Source organism: Macrotis lagotis, chromosome 1 (assembly GCF_037893015.1).
Source record: "Macrotis lagotis isolate mMagLag1 chromosome 1, bilby.v1.9.chrom.fasta, whole genome shotgun sequence".
Lineage (NCBI taxonomy): Eukaryota > Metazoa > Chordata > Mammalia > Peramelemorphia > Peramelidae > Macrotis > Macrotis lagotis.
Window position 1 is genome coordinate 722471361 of NC_133658.1, and position 23520 is coordinate 722494880.

Sequence of the window (23520 nt, forward strand, 5' to 3'; positions counted from 1 at the left end):
TACTGTGTATATTTATATATAAAAATATATTTAGAGGGCAGCTAGGTGGCACAGTGGATAGAGCACCATGGGTGAGTCACATGTCAAGAGGGAAAGATAACATGTGGAAAAGACAGACAGTGTTTCATTGTTATTCTTACAAAATCAGGAGAAACTGAAGAAAAGTACCCAGGATGGTGGGTGGAATCCCTGTAGATAATTTACATTAAGACTTAGACAAGAAGCATACAGAAAGGGCAGCTAGGTGCTGCAGTGGATAGGAGGACCGGATTCAAATCTGGTTTCAGATACTTAATAATTACTTAGCTGTGTGACTTTGGGCATAACCCCATTGCCTTGCAAAAAAACTAAAAAACAAAACAAGTCATATAGAATAGGCAGGTTAAATGTCTGTAAGACTTTCCAAATGAAAGAGATTAGAGACACATTTGACTGAGTAAATGTCTGAAAGAAAATTTTTTGATCAGAGTAGGAGGATTTTGTTTTTAGAGTTTTTGCAAGGCAAAAGGGGGTTAAGTGGCTTGCCCAAGGCCACACAGCTAGGTAATTATTAAGTGTCTGAGACTGGATTTGAACCCAGGTACTACTGACTCCAGGGCCAGTGCTTTATCCACTATGCCACCTACCTGCCCCAGAGTAGGAGGATTTTTGAAAGCATAATGTTGGCAGCAAAAATAAAAATGCTAATTATAGACTCAAATTTAAAGTTATAATTGATTTTATTTTTTTATTTTATTTCAGTTTTAGTTTTTTTTGCAAGGCAAAAGTCAAGTGGCTTGCCCAAGGCCACACAACTAGGTAATTATTAAGTGTCTGAGGCTGGATTTGAACTCAGGTACTCCTGACTCCAGGGCTGGTGCTCTATCTACTACGCCACCTAGCCACCCGTATAATTGATTTTAAATAATAAATTCATTTCCAAAAACAGAACTGAGTAATGCTATTCTTTGCCATATACAGTTAACAAAAATATAGAGGTTTATTTATAGCAAAAATCTAAATACAAATTCAGATGTTTGACAATAAACATGAAAATTTAGAGCCTTGTTATTATCCTTTTAGTCAAATAAAAAAATTATGATGTACTTTGTACTTGATGCTTATGGCTCTTCATTATAAAGTTTGGGCATCTTCATTTAAAAAAACTTTACAGTAATGATTGCCATGATCATATTTTGCTTTAAAACAAGTACAAACTGCTAATGTGTGAAGTCATGCAGTACTTATAAAAATTTGCGTGCCAATACTCTTACGTTTTACATTGTGCCAAATAGTTGTCTACATAATATAAAATACAAAGGGATGTAAAGAGATATACCAATGTATTTTTACACATACATGAGAATGTACATATTTATAAGTGTATATTTGTATACAAATCATAAATTCTTAATTACCATTGTCTATTGATTCCACCACAAAACTGAGTATGATTTTTTTAAGACAATCAAATTTCCTACAGTTAGAAAACACATACTTAGTGATACAAACTTGACTGAAACTTGGCTAAGGAAAATATACTTTATTCTCACACACACATCAAAAAAATTTAAAGTATAAATACAATAAAGTATAAAAACATAATCAAGAGAATTAAAGAATCAGCACATTCAATGTTGTTGGAATGTACCTCAGACACCTTCTAATCTAACCTGTAATTAACCAAGAACTTCCTCTATGCCAGTGACAAGGGGTTTGTCCATTCTACTAACATTATCACCTTCCCTGTCAGAAGTGTGATTCCATTATTCCCTAGAAGTCATGCATTCCACTTTTCTACAATTCTAATTTTTCTTTTACATTTTTGCAAGGCAAATGGGGTTAAGTGGCTTGCCCAAGGCCACATAGCTAGGTAATTATTAAGTGTCTGAGACCGGATTTGAACCCAGGTACTCCTGACTCCAGGGCCAGTGCTTTATCCACTGCGCCACCTAGCTGCCCCAATTCTAATTTTTTTAATATAAATATTTGACTAGTGCTTTTTGAAACACTGTTATTTCCCAATAACAGTGTCTTCTCAACTATTGATACACAATACTTCCTTACAATAAAAACCAAATTTAAGTTAAACAAATATAATGTCTGACAAATATGCCTCATTTCACATCTATAGCTCAATATTTTTCTACTGAAGTTTCTTTGTGAGAAGACTGTTTCACTGTCAATCTTCTGAAGAAAAGATTGCACATTCCATTAACCATAATTCTGATTTTTCTTTTTACATTAGAGGGGTTAACTGCATAAACTTATCTTGATCTTGCTTGTTTCTTTGCATGCATTCAGACAAGTTATTCCCAAATTTCTCAATTCTTTATAATTTTTGTTTTTTAATAATACAATGATATATCATTACATTCACATATCACAATTTGTGTCAATCATTGCCAAATTAATGCATAGATACTTTCCCCCCATATTTTTGCTATTAGGAAAATATTGTTATGAAGTTTTTTGTACGTGTGGAACTTTCCCCATCTCAAGAACACTTATCATTATCTACTTTTTCTTATGTGAAGCCTAAATTTGCTTCTGCAGCTGAGGTTTATATTTAGAGTTAGAAGGAAACATAGAAATCACATAATTCAATTCTTACAACTTACACATGACAAAATTAAGGCCCAGAAAAATTAAGTTAATTGTCCCAAATCCCCCAAGAATGTAGCACAGCAAGTATTTAACCCAGGTGCTCTAACTCCAGATATAATTGTTCCTCTGAGGTTAAATGGAACAAATTTAATCCCCCCCCCCCCATACGGGCAGCTCTTCAAATACTATCTTCTTTTTTGCCAGGCTAAATAACCTTAATGCTTTCCAACTATATGCATGTAACATATTCCCCAGTCCTCTCCCCATCCTGGTCCCTGTTGTCAAGCTATGTTCCAGTTTACTGTAAAATGTGCTGCACAAAACTCAAGAGGATTCAGATGTGTGGCCTTTCCAAGTCAGTTTACAGCTAGGCAACACATCCTTCTCCCCTCTTCCCCACCATTAGTCTAGACACTATGCTTTTCTTATTGCAATCTAGGTTAGTATTAGCTTTTAGTGGCTTGATCATACTGTTTATATATATATATATATTGGGTTTCTAGTTCATTAAACACTCTGTTTCCCCATCTTTTTTTATCTGATCCTTTTTCTACCATCCTATATCTCACATCCTACATCAAGGAAGTAGATTTTTTACTTTCTTGTATAGAACTTTACCATTTCTCCTTATTAAATATTATCTCAATAGATTGGGATAAATGGCCTAGTCTATCAAGATCTTTTTTAGACTCTTAACTTTTTTCTGTTAGTTTTTCTTGAAAATTTGAAAATCTGACTAATATGTTATGCATACCCATGTCCAAATCACAGTTGAGTGTTCAGAAACATAAGATTAAGAAAAGATTCCCTTGTATACTCTACCACAAACATCCCTCTAAGTTAATGTAGTCATTCATCCATTTCCATATCTAACTAACCATCTAATCACCTATCTATTTATCAAAGATGGCATGAAACTATGTAAAAGATTTTGATGAAATATGTTATTTCCTTAATAGACCAATATAGTTTGAAAAAATGCTGATTCTGGAGTCAGTAAGACCTGAGTTGGATTTTGCCCCAGTTGCTTAGTAGCTCTGGACAAATCAGTTAACCTTTTTTCTGTTTGTTTCCTCACCTGTAAAATGGAGATAATAATAATAATAGGATCTACTAGTAAGGATAAAATGAGATAATATCTATAAAATGCTTTGCAAATCGTAATTCACTATATAAATGTTAGCTAGTACTAGTTTGCAGTTAACTTAACAAGAAATGTTAACTAGTAGAAGTGGTAGAAGTTTTTTTTGTTTTTTTGCAAGGCAAAAGTTAAGTGACTGCCCAAGGTCACATAGCTAGGTAATTAGGTGTCTGAAGTCAAATTTGAACTCAGGTCCTCCTGATTCCAGGGCTGGTACTATCCACTATGCCACCTAGCTTCCCCTAGTAGTAATAGTAGTAGCAGCAGTACTTGTTTTGTAGGAGCAGTAGTTTGTTGTTAAAAACTTAAAAAGAAATAAAAAGAATAATCTGTTATGATTATTCTTAATAAAGTCATTCAGACTAAAGTAACTTTTCTATATGTTCAATAGCAATCCATTTACACACACACACAAACAGACACACACACACACAAACACACACACGCACACACTGCTTTTAATTATTTCCCTTAATGTTAAATAGAACAAATTTAATCTTTTTTCCCCCCAAGAATTTTGATAAGAACTGAAATCAATGTAGAATACAAATCCCTTATTTAACTGAATATCAGGAAATTTTTCCTTCTCCAGTCTCATATCAACTCTTTCCATTCTCCATGATCTTTCAAAGATTCAAAAATTGTTCAGTACACTGTGATCAATTTGTTGCTCATCTTATTTATCATGGAATACAGTTCTATTACATATTTTTATTTACTTGTTTCCAATCCAAACAAATCAAACTTCTTGATTAAAAAAAAAAGGAAACAAAATAAAAAAAAATTTCTCTCTAAATCAAAAAATATATTATTTTTATGTCAGAACAATGGTATGTTTTTTGGAACTCTTAAAATTTCCTTTAAGTATAAAAGTTTTATTTAGGTTACTTTTCTGTTGTAGATTATGAGAATTTTGTATATATTTTGGAGAAACCAGTCCCTTAATATTTTGGAATATAACTGATGACATCATATTATAATAAGATTTTGGAAACATTTTTTCATAGGAACACTATGGAACCCACTATGGAACCCATAGGAGAATAATGGAACCCAGGGTAAATTTGGGGAATTTGACACAGATGAATAGGAGAGGAAGAGTCCAGAATACATTCAGTTCAGTTCAGAGTTTAGCATGTTCTACCAGAGTCATTGATCTCATTTCCTGCCTGGTATGAATCTGCTAACCATGTGGAATGAAATTAGTCCATCCTATCAGGTACAGCATGGTAGCAGGGAGGCATTTAGAATGTTGGAACAAAGGGAAATATGCTTTTTTTTAACTAGGGTGCTTATATATTGGCATGGGATATACCACCTGATACATGTGTCCAACCTTTTAGCTTTTCTGGGCCACGTTGCCCAACAAAATTGTCAAGGGTTTCATATTGAATTTAATATTTATAATTATAATGTAACCCATATTACCAATGAATATAATAGTAAAATGTAATAATGCCACATGAATGGACTTTGATGGAATGCAGACCTCCAGGTACGAGTTGGATACACCTGCTAGGACATATTTAGGAAATTAAAAACTACTAGGATAGTATTATGTGGGCTGATAAATAACACTATCAAATTTGTACTGTAATACCAAATATTATGTTCTATGAGTTCAATCTGAGTGTTTTTCCTTCATCTAGGTAACTTCCTTTTATATTTGTCTCATTAGTACCAAAAGACAAGCAAAATAAAAGGGCTCTATTTCTCCAACATAGAAATGTGTAACATGGTAAGTTATTAGTATTTAGGAATAAAACAATCCAGAAAATAAAGTTCATGTGTAAAGGTTACTTTTAATTTATGTCAAAAATATAATAAACATTTAGCATTCACCTTCTGTTTGTACTGTACTTAGTCAATGGACAAAGTACAAAATTTAGATAAGACATAACTCCCTTCTCTTGAGGAACTTACAGTCTAATAGTGATATAAAGCACAAGAGCTCTAGCTATGATATATGTCATATGACAAATACATTTTAGATAATATATGGATAAGGGGTAACTATTATTTCCTGGCAAGAAGTGGGAAGGTTTACTAAAGGAGATGGCATTTCAGATGAGATTCCAAGGATGGATTCAGTATGCAAAGAGGAAGAGAGAAATGTATTTCAGGTACTGGGAATAGTTTGAAGACAGGAGCAAAGGGAACAAAATGCTTGTCCTGAGGAAAAGAACTATCTAATCTGAATGACACATAAAGGCTCTAGAAAGCATTAAGGGGGAAATAAGAGTGAGAAGGCAGAATCATGACAGATTGTAGTAGTCTTGAATACTGGAAAAGGAGCTTGTATTTTACTTGGGAGGCAACAGGAAGTTCATGAATATCTTTAAATTTAAAAAAATCCATTAATTAATGAAACTATTATAGTAGAGGCATCTAGCATTATTTGGAAGGCAAAAAAAATGGAAGCAAGAATACTTGTAAAGAGGTGATTTCAGTAATTAAGACTTGTAATGAATATCTGTACTTGAGTAATGGTGACAAGGAAAGAGAAGAGAGATTCCAGAGGCATTTTGGCATTAATCAAATAATTTATTGGATAGGAGAGTTAAGGGTGAAGAGGATTCTAAAACTAGAAATATATGGCAAATTTAGAGGTCAGCTAGTCCAATCCCCCTCATTCTCTAGATGAGGAAGTTTTAGCACTGGAAAGTTATGAGACTTGTCAAGTTTATCCAGATGATAAAGAAAAGTATCAAAAATAACCCCATATTGGCAAACATGGGAGACCAAATGAATTAAGAGTCAATATTAAACTAAGACGAGGTAAATGGTAAAAAAAAAAATAAATAAATAAATGAAGCCTGTGCCTTTCATACCTCATATTTTCAGCTGAATCTTCTGGCATTGGAGCCACAGTTTGTACAGCTGGAAGGTTTTTGCTAGTAGCACCATTCACAAAACTAGAAGAGGAGGAGGATGAAGATGACCCTGAATCCACTGCACCTGTTTCCAAAACAATATTACTTTCAGTTCCAAAAGTAAAGTTAGTTGTAGATTTAACAGAATAACTTAGTCTTATGGCTTTCATTTCTGGCTTTGAAAAAATTATCTCAATTTTTAAACAAAACAGTACAGTACTATTTAAAAACAAACAATTAACCATTAGATCATTTTATGATTCTTTATGAATTTAAACAGCATTTGCTGTACTAATAATTCAATTGTTTTACATAACTGATTCACTAAAACAAATGTTACAATGAGATATATTTCAACATAAAATGAAAGACGACAGATGAAAATAAACTTGAGCACAAAATGAGATTGATAAAAAACTTTCAAAGCAATGCAAATTCTGAAATAGGAAATTTCTCTTCTTTAGTTACTATATTATAAAATATTTTTTAATTTCTAAATTAAATTTCTAGATTAATATTTTCTACACTGTAGCCACAAGAATCATATTGAGGACTTGCTTAAACTATAGCATATTTGATTAAATCTTTCTAAGATTTTAAAACACTGTTATTACATGTTTTCTTCCATAACCAAATTATTATTTCAGAAAAGTTAATGATATACTCTAGAAGCATAGTAAATAGAAGTGGAGTTGAGGGACATCTAGTGTCCTTTCTTATATCAAATCATATAACATTTTCCAAAACAAACAAAAAAAACTGCTTCTCATCACATCTTTTTTTTTTTTTTTTAAGGTTTTTGCAAGGCAAACGAGGTTAAGTGGCTTGCCCAAGGCCACACAGCTAGGTAATTATTAAGTGTCTGAGACCAGATTTGAACCCAGGTACTCCTGACTCCAAGGCCGGTGCTTTATCCACTATGCCACCTAGCCGCCATCATCACATCTTTAAAGACATACCTGGCAATTAAACCAGGGAACAAATTATTCCTAAATACATGTATAACAAAAGCTGACTATAGCAGATATTCTATAGAAAATGTACCTGAGGAGATCAGAGAAATATTGTGGACAAAATCAGGATTTAGAGTCAAAATCCTTGGGCTTAAATCTAACTGCCACCTATAGGACAAGTCACCTATCCTTTTCAGGTTTCAGTCTCTTCATTTATAAAACAAGAGTATTGAATGGGATACTCCTGAAGGTCCAATCCAACTATAAATCATTATTCCAATGCAATTCTTAAACCTCTTACTCATTTCTTGTAAGAGAAAGGAACTATGGAAAATATCAAGACTTGACTTTTAAAAGGGCCATAAAAGAAAAAAATTAATTTATTTCATGACCTGTCTCTAAATAAAGATGACAGAGAAACGTAATTGTTAATTAAACTAGCAGTACAGACTATATAAAATAATTTTTCTAAATATTTTGTTATATTTTAAAGGGCTCATACTGAGGGGGGTAAATAATTTTAGTTCATGACATTAAAATGTGCTCTTTTTTATAGTGAGAAGAGTGGAAAAAAGAATAAGGAAGTGAAGTTAGGGAAAGAAGACTTTCAATCAAATCTTCAGACAAACTAAATGTTTAAAATAAACACATAAAAACCTTTGTAAAATAGATAATTCCCTGGTGGCAAATCATTCTTTTATACCAGATCAAAAGATAAATCTCAATGTTGTTGTGAATATAATTAAGCTTGATAAAATTAGGAGCATTTTCTCCTTTAACTATTCCCATAAATGTGTTGTGGATGGTTGTCAGACTCAAAGGTAGGATGATAAACAAGATACAGAAAGCATGAAATTAATCAAAATGGGAAGGTTCTAAGTAATGATGATAGATGGAAAAATTTAAGGCTATACAGTTTGGAGAAGAGAAGGCTACTATAGTCAGGGAAGGAAAGGCAGGGATCATCTTGCGTTGTATAAATACCTAAAAGGGAATCACAAAGATTTGGGTAAGGATTTATTTGAACTAATCATCAACAGGAACATTCCTGGAAATTAAAAAAAAAGTTAACTTCAGTAGGGCTTTTAAAAATTCACTCTGTGGAATTTTCTGTGATAAAAGTTTTTTGGAAAAGGCAGCTAATAATCTGGACAACATAATCTCAAATGATAAATTAATTCAATGACAAAGGCTAATCTGGTTAACATGCAATATTCATCAATTTTTAATCTAAGTTGGAATATATCCTCTGGGTATATTGCCAGGGGCCCTTTAGGGAATATTAGCATTCCTGATGGGACTTAGCAGAAATCATCCACTAGGACCGAATTATATATTTATATGGATATAGGTATATAGATATATAATCTCAAAGTCATTTTCTATCAGTGAAAGGGGCTAGGGTGCTGATTAATGATAGAACATACTATAAATACTTCATATAATTTCCCATTTATATAATATTGTCTTAAAGGTTCAAATTCTTGATTGCTTTTGCACCCCACATCTTTCAGTATGTAGAGTTCCCCTTGAAAATAATTGGCAGTTTCCATTCTGAGAGATAAATGGGAGTGGAGGGGAAAAGTGCAAGAATGGAGTTAAATAGTAAGCAAAGGATTTTAAAACTTCAGGCAAATTCCCCTCCCCTCCCAATACTATTAACTTTGACTCCCAGAAAAGTCAAGAATCTGAAACTTTCAAGGTCTTTATTTTTATATATCAAAAAAAAGAAGAAAAAGTAGAAGAAAAAAACAGAAAGTAAAAGATGAGGGGTCACAAAAATATTTAAGGACAATACCTGTTGTATTAATCATACTTTTTGGTGTAGCTCCAGTAGCAGCAAATATATTAGGTGTACTGCCTGCAGGCAGGCCACTTCCAGCAGTAGCAGCTCCTACAGTGGTAACAGCCAGACTACCAGGAGGAGCCTTCTTCACAGGCACCACAACACTCCTACAAAGAAATAATGATGCAATTTGTATGGGATTTAAGATCTATATGTGTACATTACAATACATTAAAAAAGTTTATTTTTAAATTTGTGAACCTACCTGTATGATTAATAGAATGTAAGTTGCTATAACCAAGGAAATGGGTTTGCAATATTATATATATGTTCCATGAGAAATATGTGTAGTATATGGAGTTCCCAAATTTTTGAAACAAACTCATCCAACCCATAAAAATCAGATTCTTAGGGATTTTAATATTAAAATAGGAATTTTCCTAATAAAATTTACTCCTCCTATAATGTGCGAAACCACAATTTTAAAAAAAATCTTTAAGGTTTTTTTTTGTTTCAAGGAAAATATTAATGGCTTTTTCTCAATCATCATCCTACTTCTTGACCTTTTTTCTGTCGTTAATGATCCTCTTCCCCTTCATAATTTCTTCTTTTTTTTTTAATAGGTTTTCAGGACACTTACTCTCTCCGGGTACTTATTTGACTATTCCTTTTCAATTTCCTTTGATGGATCTTCATGTGACACTGGGTGTCACATGACTTTAATTCTTTTCTCTCTATTTCATCATATTCCATGATTTCAACTGTAATCACTATAATCAGCCTGATTTTCTCTCCTGATTTCCATTCTCCAGTCCAAATGCTTCTCAGACATAACAAACTGGATGGATATGTTGCAAATATCTTAAACTCATCATGTCCAAAACTGAATCTGTCATTTTCCTCTTATAACCTAAGTGTCATCCATAATTGTTCACTCTTACTTTCCATATCCAAGCTGTTACCAAGGCCTGTAGATTTCACCTTTACAATAATTCTCAAAAAAAAGTTCCTTTTCTCCTCTCATCCAATCAAGAGCCTAGGGCAGAGTTTCCTAACTCTGTTCTAGTTTGTTGGTTGTATCTCCCAGCCACAAGGATCTCTCCATTCCACTTGATCCTCTTCTCAAATACCTAAGTGATTTTATTAAAATATACATCTAGTCAAGTCACCCCTCCTTCTAAACTCATTCAAAATCAAACAAAAATTGACTAGCATTCAAAGCCCTTGAAAAACCAATCCCTTTTACATTTTTCTTACATTTTACACCCCACACCCAAAAACATATTCTCCTAGGCAGGTAAGTGGCCTAACAGACAGAATATGGACTACAAGAAGATCTGCTAATAAATCCAACCTCAGACTTTAAGAGCTGTGTGATCCTGGACAAATTGCTTAACCTCTGTCTCACTTTCTGCAACTATAAAATGGGGATAAAATCACCTACATTGCAGGTTGTTGTGAAATAAAATTTGTAAAGCACTTAGTAAGCAACCTCTGGGACACATAAGATATCTATTAAATCTTTCTTGCTGTCCATCCATTCTTCATTCAACAAAAGCTTCCTTTCTGTTTCTCAAAAAAGATAGTCCATTTCCCAACTCTAGTCATTTTCCCAGATTGACTCTCAGGAATAGAATGTTTACCCATATCACCTCCAGTAGCCTCTGTAGGAAGTTTCCCCCCAAACCTTAATTCTAATATCTTACTTCTATTGATATTTCTGTACATATATTGTTTGGACACTTGTTTGCATATTATCTCCCCCATTAGATTGTGAACCCCTTGTAGACAGGAACTATCTTTTGCACTTCTTTGCATTCTAAGCACCATGACTGACACATTAGTCAATCAATAGACATTTATTTAAGTACCTAAGAAAACACAGCTATCTTTAACAAAAATACTTGGTGATTTCATCATATTATTGGTCTTTTATTCAAGAAAAAGGCAATATTATAATGTTGAAAAAGAGTGCTGTATTTGTAAGGAGATTATAGCAATATATCACAAGGATCATACACTATTACTGGATGGAGTTTATTACAGCAATACAGGGTTGATCCAATAGTAGGAAAACTATCAGCATAATTAATCATATCAATTAAAAAACAAAAGAAATCATAGGAATATCTCAATAGATGCATAAAAAATATTTGACAAAATAACAACATCCATTCTTTTTTTTTCTTAAGTTTTTTACAAGGCAAATGGGGTTAAGTGGCTTGCCCAAGGCCACAAAGCTAGGTAATTTATTAAGTGTCTGAGACCGGTTTTGAACCCAGGCACTCCTGACTCCGCCACCTAGCCACCCCTCATCCATTATTTTTAAAAAAACCCTAGAAAACATAAGAATAAATGAAAATTTTCCTAAAATGTTAACCATTACTTATTTAAAACCATTAGCAAGCATTGTCTGTAATAAGATGGGGTGAAGTAAGAATGTCCACTATCACCTCGATTATTTAATACTGTACTAGAAATGTTAGCTATAGCACCAAGAGAAGAAAAAAGGAATTAGAAGAGGTGATGAAGAAACAAAACTATTATTCTTTGCAGATTGTTAGATCTATCTATGAGGGAAGAATTTATAACAAAAGAAAAAATAGAGAGCAATACAAAATGTAAAACAGATTAATTTGATTTTATAAAAATAAAAATTATTTGACACAAACAAAACCAATGCAACCAAAATGAAAATGCAGAAAACAGGTAAAAAATGTAACAAGTATCTCTGATAAAAACCTCATTTTTCAAATATATAAAGAACTGAGTCAAATTTATAAAAAAAATTCAAGTCATTTCGCAACTGATATGTGGTCAAAAGATATAAATAGTTTTGGATATGAAAATCAAAGCTATCTGTATCACTACTGATTAGAAAAATATAAATTAAAACATCTCTGAGGTACCACTTCACACCTATCAGACTGGTTAATAATGCAAAAACAAAAAGGAAAATGATGAATGTTGGAAGGGATTTGGGGAAACTAGGACTGTAATACATTCTAGGTGGAGTTGTGAATAATTCAAACCATTCTGTAGAGCAATTTAGAACAATGCCCAAAGAGCTATACAACTGTGCATGTCCTTTGATCCAGCAATACCATTCAAAGATTATCAAAAGAAGGGGGGAAAGAACCGATTTGTACAAAATATTTAGAGCAGATCTTTTCATGTTGGCTAAAAACTGGAAATAGAGGGAATGGCCATCAACTGGGAAATGGTTAAATAAGCTGTAGTATATAGATTGTGATGGAATATAACTGGGCTGTAAAAAATGACAGAGGGGCGGCTAGGTGGCACAGTGGATAGAGCACTGGCCCTGGAGTCAGGAGTACCTGAGTTCAAATCCAGCCTCAGACACTTAATTACCTAGTTGTGTGGCCTTGGGCAAGCCACTTAACCCCATTTGCCTTGCAAAAAAAAAATGACAAAGAGGACAATTTCAGAAAAACTCAGACTTATATGAATTGATGCAAAGTAAAGGAGCAGAATGTGTTTTTCTGATACAAAATAACTAATATGAAACTGCTTTACATGATTGTGCATATATAAATTATATCAAATTGCTTATTACCTCAGGGAAAGGAGGTTGGAAGGAAGAAGGGTTAAAAACATGGATCTCCAAACTTTTAAAAAAAAAACTTGTTTTTACCACAAAAACATTGTACACCCAAACAGCAAAATGGGGGTGATGATCAATCTTGATGGACTTGTTCATTCCATCAGTGCAACAATCAGGGAGAATTCTGGCTGTCTGCAATGGAGAATACCATCTGTACTCAGAGAAAGAGCTGTGGAGTTTGAACAAAGACCAAGGACTATTACCTTTAATTTAGGGGGGGAAAATGGATATCTTATTATCTGATCTTGCTGTCTGTTTTACTTTCTGTTCCCTCCTTAAGGATATGATTTCTCTTGTATCACATTCAATTTGGATCAATGTATACCATGGAAACAATGTAAGGACTGGAAAATTGTCTTCTGTGGGGGGTAGAGGGAGGGAAGTACGATTGGGGGAAAATTGTAAAACTCCAAATAAATAAAATCTTTAAAAAAATTGTTTTAATACATATTGAGTTAAATTTTAAAATTATATTAAAATGAAAAATAACAAAAAAGATTTCTGAAAAAATGCAATAATTAATATCCTTCATGATATACTTGGATTGAATTCTATACTTATTTTAAACTTTAATTCCTTAAATAAAAGTTTGTTATATTTTCCAGAGTTCTTTAGAAACTTTGGCATAATTGTCAAAGAAAAAAATGTTCTGCATTCTGTATTATATTAAGCTTAGCAATCAATAAATGACAATTAGCAAACTCAGCAAACTTTGATTTTTAATCCATGACTAAATTCTAAATTATCCAGGAATATGAACACCAATTTAATTAATATTATAAGTTGCTACAGTCTTATGAAAATTCAGTGTTATATGCCAAATTTAACCAATATTTTTTCAAAATGGAATACAGTATGACAAAAAATAGACTACTCCACATCTCATAAACTATACAAAAATTAGGTCAAAATGGTTACAGGATTTACACCAAAGGGTGATACCACAGAGATCAAGAATATCTGTAGGATCTATGGAAAGGTGAGAAATGTATGACTAAAAAAGCAATAGAAAACATTATAAATGGAAAATTGGATGGTTTTGACCATATTAAATTAAAAAGATTTTGCACTAATAAAACCAATGCTGCCAAGATTAGAAAGATAACAGAATGATAAATAGCCAAAGGATATGAACAGGCAGCTTTTAGATGAAGAAATTAAAGCTGCATATAGTCATATGAAAATATATTCCGAATCACTATTGATTAAAAAATGCAAATTAAAAGAATTATGAGGTTCTACTTCACACCTATCAGATTGGCTAAGTTGACACAAAAGGAAAATGATCAATGTTGGAAAGGATGTGGGGAAAATTGGAACAATATGGGGTGGCTAGGTGGTAAAGTGGATAGAGCACTGGCCTTGGAGTCAGGAGTACCTGGGTTCAAATCCAACCTCAGACACTTAATAATTACCTAGCTGTGTGGCCTTGGGCAAGCCACTTAACCCCATTGCCTTGAAAAATCTAAAAAAAAAAAATTGGAACAATAATGCATTGTTGATGGTGTTGTGAACTGATTCAGCCATTCTGGAGAACAAGCTGGAAATATACCCAAAGAGCTATAAAATCGATCATATCCTTTGATCAGTAATACCAATACTAGGCCTATATCCAAAAGAAATCATAAAAAAAATGAGAAAAATTTCACTTGTTCAAAAATATTTACAGTAGCTCTTTTTGTAGCAACATAGAATTGGAAATTGAAGGGATGTTCATCAATTGAGGAATAACTGAACAAGCTATGGTTTAGGAATGTTATGGAGTACTATTGTTGTATAAGAAATCATGACTTAAGAGAAGCAAGGAAAGAATTACATGAACTGATGTTGAAGGAAGGGAGCAGAACCAAGAGAACATTTAAATTAACAATAATACTATGAGAAGACTGGCCATAAGAGATGTGGCTCCTCTGAGTAGTTCAGAGATCAAGGAAAACCCTGGAGGACCTGTTGTGGACAATGCCATCTACAGTCAGAGGGGAAAAAAAACAAACAAATCATGGAATCTTTTTAAAAGCGTATGTTTTTTCCTTCCTATTTCATGACTTTTTTCCCTTTCCTCTTAGTTCTAATTCCTCTTACACTAAATATCTAATATGTATTAAGTTAAATAACAAAAGGACACTTGCAACTTTCACTAGACTGTTTTTGACCTATACATTTGCAAATGGATGAATGTAGAAAAATTACCATAGTGTGCAATTGGAAATAAAAAAATATCAATTAAAAAACTACTTTTTGACTTTAATATGCTATTAAGAAAATCTGAGCTTTTAAGTTGAACTTAATCACGAATGGGGAAAGCATTTAAATAGATGCTGCTTATTATATGAGCAATATAAAAAAGGGTTCTAAAAATTATACAGATTTAAATTTCATATTCCCAAATAAAAGAAAACTCTAATCTGAGTGCTCTTCTGGAGTAACTGAAATCATTATGTTCATAATGATAGCCTAAAATCAAACTACCACCTAAATTCATTATTTAAAAGCTAACATTTGCCCTTCATTCTTGTAGAAGACCATGATATCAGGGAGGTAATGCCAGGACAAACACATGAACTGGACAGATAGATAGAGAGAAGGTACTTTGCTAAGTTGCTAAGTCAATAGCCTCACTTTCTTCTAAAGAATTATCTGGGTCCAGTGGAGAGATATGAATCCAGGAAAATTGGAAAAAGCCCTGGATGTGAGGCAATCAGGGTTAAGTGACTTGCCCAAGATTATACAGTAAGTATCTAAGGCTGAATTCGAACTCCTGTCCCCCTGTCTCCAAGATCAATGCTGTATTTACTGCATAAATACTAAATATTTATTGTGAATCTCAAAGGTACTCATGGAAGCAACTATGATGATGGTTTAAGTGACCGTTTCACTGTCATAGGTAATTTTTAACACTTGTTTCCCTTCTCTTAAAAAATAATGCCAGCCATAACAAAATGGATAATTTCCCCCCCATGAATTCTTTCTGAACAGTTTTTTCAAGCAATTTTCCTAAATAGATTTGGTTATCCAAGAGCTATTTTGCAGTTCAAGTTCTTATAAAGCAACTGACTTGGTAAGTCCCACAGCATAGGCACTATGGATACAAATGTGGAAAGAGAAATATTCCCTGAACTGAAAGAAATATTTATTTTCATAGGGGTGGGAAGAGTCAGAAGAACATACAGAGATAAGAATATGGAGACAAAGGAGAAATTTAGACAAGATGTTCCAGGCACATCTGAGAGAATGGGAGAAGGCTCAAAGTTGAGGAGGACAGAGGAGGTTATATTAAACTGATCTTGAATAAATATTTTGAAGAGGAGAGATGAAAGGGGGAAAGCAAAGAGACTCCTGGCCAAGATGACTGCGAGAAGCCAGGCTAAGGTCTCCTGGCTTTCCCTCAGGAACTAATAGGAATCATCTCTCTTAATAGAAATTTGTTTGACAAAACCCAGAAAAAAGAACCTAGGAGAAGAATATCTACAAAGTCTGTCTCAGGGGAGTGGGAGTGAGCTAGGTGCAGAGAACAGAGAGCCAGCCAGGGGTGGTGGAATGAAGTCTGTGGACCAACATGAGAACCACTGCAGAGGCTTTGACTGCATGAAGAGGAGCACCAGCGGGGCTGGGGGTGTGGCTGGACATGGAGCTGCTTGGCTTGGATAGGCTCATCTGGCATGGAGGATCAGGGCCACAGGCCCTCTTTCAAGAACAAACACAGTAACAGCCCCTCCACCTTCACAGCTCAGGCATGGGCAGGGAGCTCCCTCAATAGAATAAGAAGATTAAATATCTAGCCCTGGGCTCAGCCAAGGTTGTTCCAAGATAACAGTAACCAGCTACACCCCACCCTCCATTCCCTTCAGGCTTGGGAGTGGGTTACAAATCAAATTAGGACACTCCAGAGAAAGCTTTTAGCACCTCCTACTGGTCAGCCCACTTGGAGTTACTAAATCCAGTGAGGAAAGCCTCTAGGATTTTCAACACCAAAAGTCTGTGAACCAGCCCCACTCCCCACACAAGATCTTAGGAAAATGAAGAAAGGTCAACGGGGGGGGGCATAGAAAACCACCTTGAGAACAAAGATCCTAACTCAGATCTAGAACTTCTGAGAATATGAATTGGTCCAGTTCAGAATGACTTCCTAGAAGAAATCAGGAGTTTAAAAATCGAGTGGAAAAAATGGGAAAAGAAAATCAAGAGAAAATTGGGGTAGCTAGGTGGTGCAATGACTAGATAGAGGATCGACCCTGGAGTCAGGAGAACCTGAGTTCAAATCTGGCCTCTGACACGTAATAATTTTTTTTTTAAAGAGAAGGAAAAAAACAGAAAATTGCAAGAGAAAACTAACATCTCGCAACAAGAAAATAAATTCTTGGAACATACAATTGGACAAATGCTAAAAAGAAAATAATCTATCAAAACCTCAACTGGGCAAATGGAAAACTCCAAAAATGAAATTGAGCGATTGGAAAAGGAGATGCAAAAGGTAAATGATGGAAATTCTGCTCTGAAAAAAATACAATGGAACCTGTGGAAACTAATGACTTCATGAGACAACGAGAATCCGTTGTCAAAAAAAAAAAATGTAAAATACCTCATCAGCAAAACCACTGACCTCAAGAACTGAGTCCAGGCTTTTTTTCTCCTCAATGTTTTCAGGAAGCCCAATGATTCTTATGTTGTCTCTCCTGGATCTATTGAACTCCCTAAGAAAAAAATCTCCAGGGCCAGATGGATCCACAAGTGAATTCTATTAAACATTTAAGGAACAATTGGTTCCAATTCTATATAAACTCTCTGGAAAAATAGGTGAAGAGAGAACTCTGCCTAACTCTTTCTATGACACCAATATGGTGCTGATAGCTAAACTAGGAAGAGTCAAACAGAGAAAGAAAATTATATATCTATCTCCCTAATGAATATAGATGCAAAAATCTTAACTAAAATCTAAGCAAAGCAATTACAGCAAGTTATCACTAGGTTAATATACTACAACCTAGCAGGATTTATCCCAGCAATGCAGGGTTGGTTCAACATTAGGAAAACTACTAGTAAAATAAACTATATCAATAACAAACCTAACAGAAATCATATGATTATCTGAATAGATGCTGAAAAAGCCTTTGACAAAATATAGCACCCAGTCCTACAAAAACACTAGAGAATGTAGGAATAAATGGGTTTTCCTTAGAATGTTTAGCAGTATCTATCTGTAAAAATAAAATAGCATTATATGTGATGGGAATAGGTTAGAAGCATTCCCAATAAGATCAGGGGTGAAACAAGGATGCCCATTATCACCACTACTATTCAATATTGTGTTAGCAACATTGGCTTCAGCAATAAGAGAAGAAAAAGAATTTGAAGGAATTAGAATTGGGAAGGAAGAAACAAAACTCTCACTCTTTGCAGATGACATGATCATATACTTAGAGAATTCTAAAAAAATAATCTAAAAAAGTACTAGAAACAATTAGCAACTTTAGTAAAGTTGCAGGATATAAAATAAACCCTTATAAATCCTCCGCATTTCTATATATTACAAACAAAGCCCAGCAGTAAGAGCTAGAAAGAGAAATCCCATTTAAAATAACTTCAGGCAGTATAAGAATACTCAGAAGTCTATAGGCCAAGGCACACTCAGAAACTCTTATGAAAACTCACACAAATAAAATCAGATTTAAATAACTGGGCAAATGTAGACTGGTCATGGGTAGGCTGACCTAATATAAGAAAAATGACAATTCTACCTAAATTAAACTACTTATTTAATGTCTTACTAATCAAACTTCTAAAAGATTACTTTAATGATCTAGAAAAAAATTGTAAGTAAATTCAAATGGAGAAATAAAAAATCAAGAACATCCAGGGATTTAATGAAAAAAAGTGCAAACGAAGTTGGCTTAGTCCTACCAGATCTAAAAAATTATATTATAAAGCATCAGTCATTAAAACTGTCTGGTATTGACTAAGAAATAGAGTGTTGGATTAATGGAATAGACTCAGGTACAAAAGAGATAGCAGGAAATAATTACAGTAATCAACTGTTTGATAAACCCAAAGAGTTCAGCTTCTGGGATTAAAAAAAATGCTCTTCCATAAAAAAAACTGTTGGGAAAATTGGAAGTTAATATAGCGGAAACTTGGATTAGATCAACATCTCAACATCTCATACCCTATAAGTGTGGGAATGGGATAGGATTTAGATATAAAAGACGGTATTATAAGCAAACCAAAAGAAGAAATAAAATTTTACTTGTCAGATCTATGGAAAGGGAAGCAGTTTATGACCAAGGAAGAGATGGAGAACATCATTAAAAATAAACTAGATAATTTTGATTACACTAAATTAAAAGGCTTTTGCACAAACAAAGCCACTCTAACCAAGATCAAAAGAAATGTAGTAAATTGGGAAACAATTTTTACAACTAATATCTCTGACAAAGGACTCGGGTCTAAAATATACAGAGAACTGAGTCAAATTTTCAAAAAAAAAAACAAAGCCATTCCCCAGTTGACAAATGGTCAAAGGATATGCAGAAGCAATTTACAGATGGGGAAATCAAAGCAATCCATAGTCATATGAAAAATTGCTCTAAATCATTACTGATTAGAGAAATGTAAATTAAAGCATCTCTGAAGTACCACCTCACACCTCTCAGAATGGCCAATAGGACCACAAAGGCCAATGATCATTGTTGGAAGGGTTGTGGGAAATTTGGGACACTAATACATTGTTGTGGGAGCTATGAACTCATTCGACCTTTCTGGAGAGCAATTTGGAATCATGCCCAAGGTGCAAATAAAAATGTGCATATCCTTTGATCCAGCAATACTACTACTTGGTCTATACCCTAAAGGGATCATGAAAAAAGGGTAAAAACATCACTAGTACAAAAATATTCAGAGAACCTCTATTTGTTGTGGCAAAGAATTGGAAATTGAGTGAATGTCTTAATAAATTGTGGTATAGGTATATGATGGAACACTATTGTTCTATTAGAAAGCAGGAGAGATGGGAATTCAGAGATGCCTGGAAGGAACTTCATGAACTAATACTGAGCAAGATGAGCAGAACCAGTAGAACACTGTACACCATGAAAGCAACATGGGGTTGGTGATCAATTTTAATGACTTCCATTGATACATTCCATCAATGCAATAATAAGGGACAATTTTAGAGAATCTGTATCCAAAGAAAGAACTATGGAGTTTAAACAAAGATCAAAGACTATTACCTTTAATTAAAAAAAGTTAACTTATGTAATTTTGCTATTTCTTATATTTTATTTTTTTCCTTAAGTATATGATTTCTCTCTCAATACATTCCATTTTGATTAATGTATAGCATGGAAACAATGTAAAGACTATCAGACTGCCTTCTATGGAGAGGTGGGGAGGAGGGAAGCAAGACTGGAGAAAAATTATAACATTCAAAAAACAATTTAAAAAGGTAAAAAAGAAAGGGGGAGAGCAGCCTATACAAAACCTAGAAAAAATTATTAAAAAATTCAAACCATGCACACAAAAAGGCTCACATTGTAATAAGGGAAGACAATGACACATAGAAGGTTTCAGTTACAAGTGATATGGAAAGGTTGCAGTAGTAAATCAGATGAATGTGTTGCTTCTTTAATGCTATTTCCAATGATGAAAATTTGTATTACAAATGCTGAAGAGTTTTATAGGACCAAGGTCTTTGGTGTTGAGAAGTTTTGTTTTCTGAATTTTTTGCAGCTAGAGATACTGAGGAGATGTGTGTGTGTGTGTGTGTGTGTGTGAAATAACTGGTTTTATATATTTAATCAACAGGATATTCTAAGTTTTAGTGCAATTTTAAACTAATGAATTTATTAAAGTTTAAAAATGTCCTAAGACTTGAAATATCCTGCTTATCTAGAAGAGGTCTCTTCCAAACCTATACTTATGAGCCTATATCATCACACATTTAGCAGAAAACTGATGCGAAATTGTCTTTTCCAGGTGACAGGTTTTCTTCTTTCTTGTTGCTGGGATTTTATTTTGTGTATAAGTCATTATCTATTTTTTCTTTTGTATTCAGCTTTAGTTCTTGTTAAGTAGATAATTCTCCCTTGACTAGAAATGTAAAAGTCTCTCATTGAATTATTTTTACATTGAAAGCTTTAGTGTTCAGGATGTAGATTTTCAACTTACTGTGGTATAAAGCATGAGACAGGCCTAAAACTTAATTTCCCCTGAACTGTTTTCCAGTAGATTTGTAATATAGGTATTTCTTCAACCAGTAAACATTATTTATATTCTCAAATTATTAAATTCAATTGCTTTTGATGCATCTTTTATATATTCAATGTAATGATCTTTATTTTGTGGCCTATTGAAAATAGTTATGATGATTATTTCTTTTTTAATTAATAATTTCTTTTGTTTTTCCCAATTACAGGCTATGACAATATTTCAGCATTCATCCATTTGCAAACTTATAGGTTACACATTTTTCTATCATCCTCTCTTCCCTCCCCCCCTTCCCTTGGCAACGAACAGCCTAGTAAAAGCTGTACATGTACATTTGTGATAAAGATTTATTAATTATTTCTTTAAAAATGAAATGGCTGCAGGCAGCTAGGTGGCACAGGGGATGGACTCTTGGAGTCTAGAAGACCAGAGTTCAAATATGGCCTCATTTTCTACAAAGTATTCTTTTCTCAGGTTAGTAGCACTAAATCTGTAAATTAATTTAATTTCATAGTTTTTATGATATTGATGAAATCTAACAAAGACCAATAATTATTCCTGAAATTATTTGTGTATTTTTTAAAAGATTTCTTTTTACAATTGTATTTACATAGCTCTTATTAGGTATGAGTAGTCAGCTCTCAGATATATTTGCATTTTAAATTGTTATTGTATGAGAATATTTTCTAATAAATTTTTACATTACAATATGAAAACGCAGTTTGTTTTTTGTAGATTTATTTTGTATCTTTATTAAGGTATCAATTATGTCAGTAAGATTATCTGCTTAATCACTGGAGTTTTCTAAGTATAATAAGTTGTGAGCAAATAGGACGTCATTTTATATTTTTTTCCACTATGGTTATGGTTTCAACTTCTTTCTTAACTTATTGCTATTGATAGTATTTCTAAGACTATGTCAAACAACAATAGCAATGGGAATGATTTTATTTTAAGATTATATTTACTAGAAAGCTTCTAGTGTTTCCCCTTATTGCAAATAATGTAAGTTTTTTATTTGTAATATATAATTTTATTATACTAAAATAGCTCTTCCATGCTCATGTGTAGGTTTCTTTTACTAACAATGAATGAATGCTATCTTATATCAAAGATCTTTTCTGCATCTATTGATATAATCAAGTGGTTTAGGAAGTTTTGGTTTTAATATGAGCAAGTTGTTTATTTTTATGATGTTGAACCATCCTTGAATGTAAGTCAAGGGGCAAAGTAGACAGAGTGCCAGATTTGAAGTCAGGGAGACCTGGGTTCAAATCTGATCTTTGACTCTTACTAGCTGTAATTCCCTGAGCAAGTCACTTAACATCTGTTTGCATCAGTTTGCTCATATGCAAAATGGGGATAATGGCAGCAACTTCCTTCCTGCAGTTGCTCTCAGGAACCAATGAAATAACAATTATAAAGTGCTTAGTGCAATCCCTGACACATGGTCAACTTTTTATAAAAGTTATTATTATATTATCACTATCTTTATCATAACAGGCACAAGGAATTTTTATATATGTTATTTTTTTTTTAGGTTTTTGCAAGGCAAATGAGGTTAAGTGACTTGCCCAAGGCCACACAGCTAGGTAATTATTATGTGTCTGAGGCTGGATTTGAACTCGGGTACTCCTGACTCCAAGGCTGGTGCTCTATCCACTGAGCCACCTAGCTGCCCCATGTTACTATCCTTTTGTAGGATCTTATTTCAAATGTTTGCAGAGATGTAATTCTTCAACATGTCAGGGTGGTCTCCTGACTTTCCACCATGCTCATCTAACATTCATTGTTTATTCAAATTTTGCCAATCTTTTCAAGGCTCAGATCAACTTGCAATGAAACTTTTTGTGACATATTGAATCAGTACCGATAACTTTTTTTTTACAGTATGGAATTTAATATCTCTATCAAACCATTGGACATTTTTGTAATATTGTTCTTTTACTGTTTCATCAGTTAACTTGTATTATATATTTTAAAAGAGCAATGACATCATATAATGAGTAGGATCTTAAACTTATTTAACAATTACATAATGAAGGAAATTTCAAATCTTGATTCAACGAATCATTTAACTTGTCTGAATCAAGGTGATTCTTCACAGAGACTTCCCTATGCCACTAAAATCATATGTCTAAAGAAAAAAAGATAGGAATAATATTATATTGTCTATGCCACAACTTAATTTGAAAAGTCTTTTAGATGTAGCATCAACATTATGTGGCAAGTATCTGTTGAATGAAGTGGAATATGGAAAAATATCTGCTGATACTACACAACCTTAAGAGAACAGAAAAATAATAAATATTAACTACTTTATAATTCTATGGTTTTTAAAAAAGATAAAACTGATT

The 23520-nt window shown here is 33.3% G+C and overlaps 1 protein-coding gene across 7 annotated transcripts in view; it reads right to left on the reverse strand.

The window, feature by feature from the left end:
- The window catches only part of NBEA (neurobeachin), a 796125-nt gene that overhangs the window by 483225 nt on the left and 289380 nt on the right, over nt 1-23520 (reverse strand). For 6 of the 7 annotated variants that reach the window (XM_074216037.1, XM_074216036.1, XM_074216033.1 and 3 more), the window contains 2 exons: nt 9352-9506; nt 6559-6685 (listed from right to left, as the gene is read on the reverse strand). In XM_074216037.1, the coding sequence (XP_074072138.1) occupies nt 6559-6685; nt 9352-9506 (282 nt within the window). The remainder of the gene's footprint in view (nt 1-6558; nt 6686-9351; nt 9507-23520) is intronic. The other variant, XM_074216034.1, reaches the window with a different exon arrangement.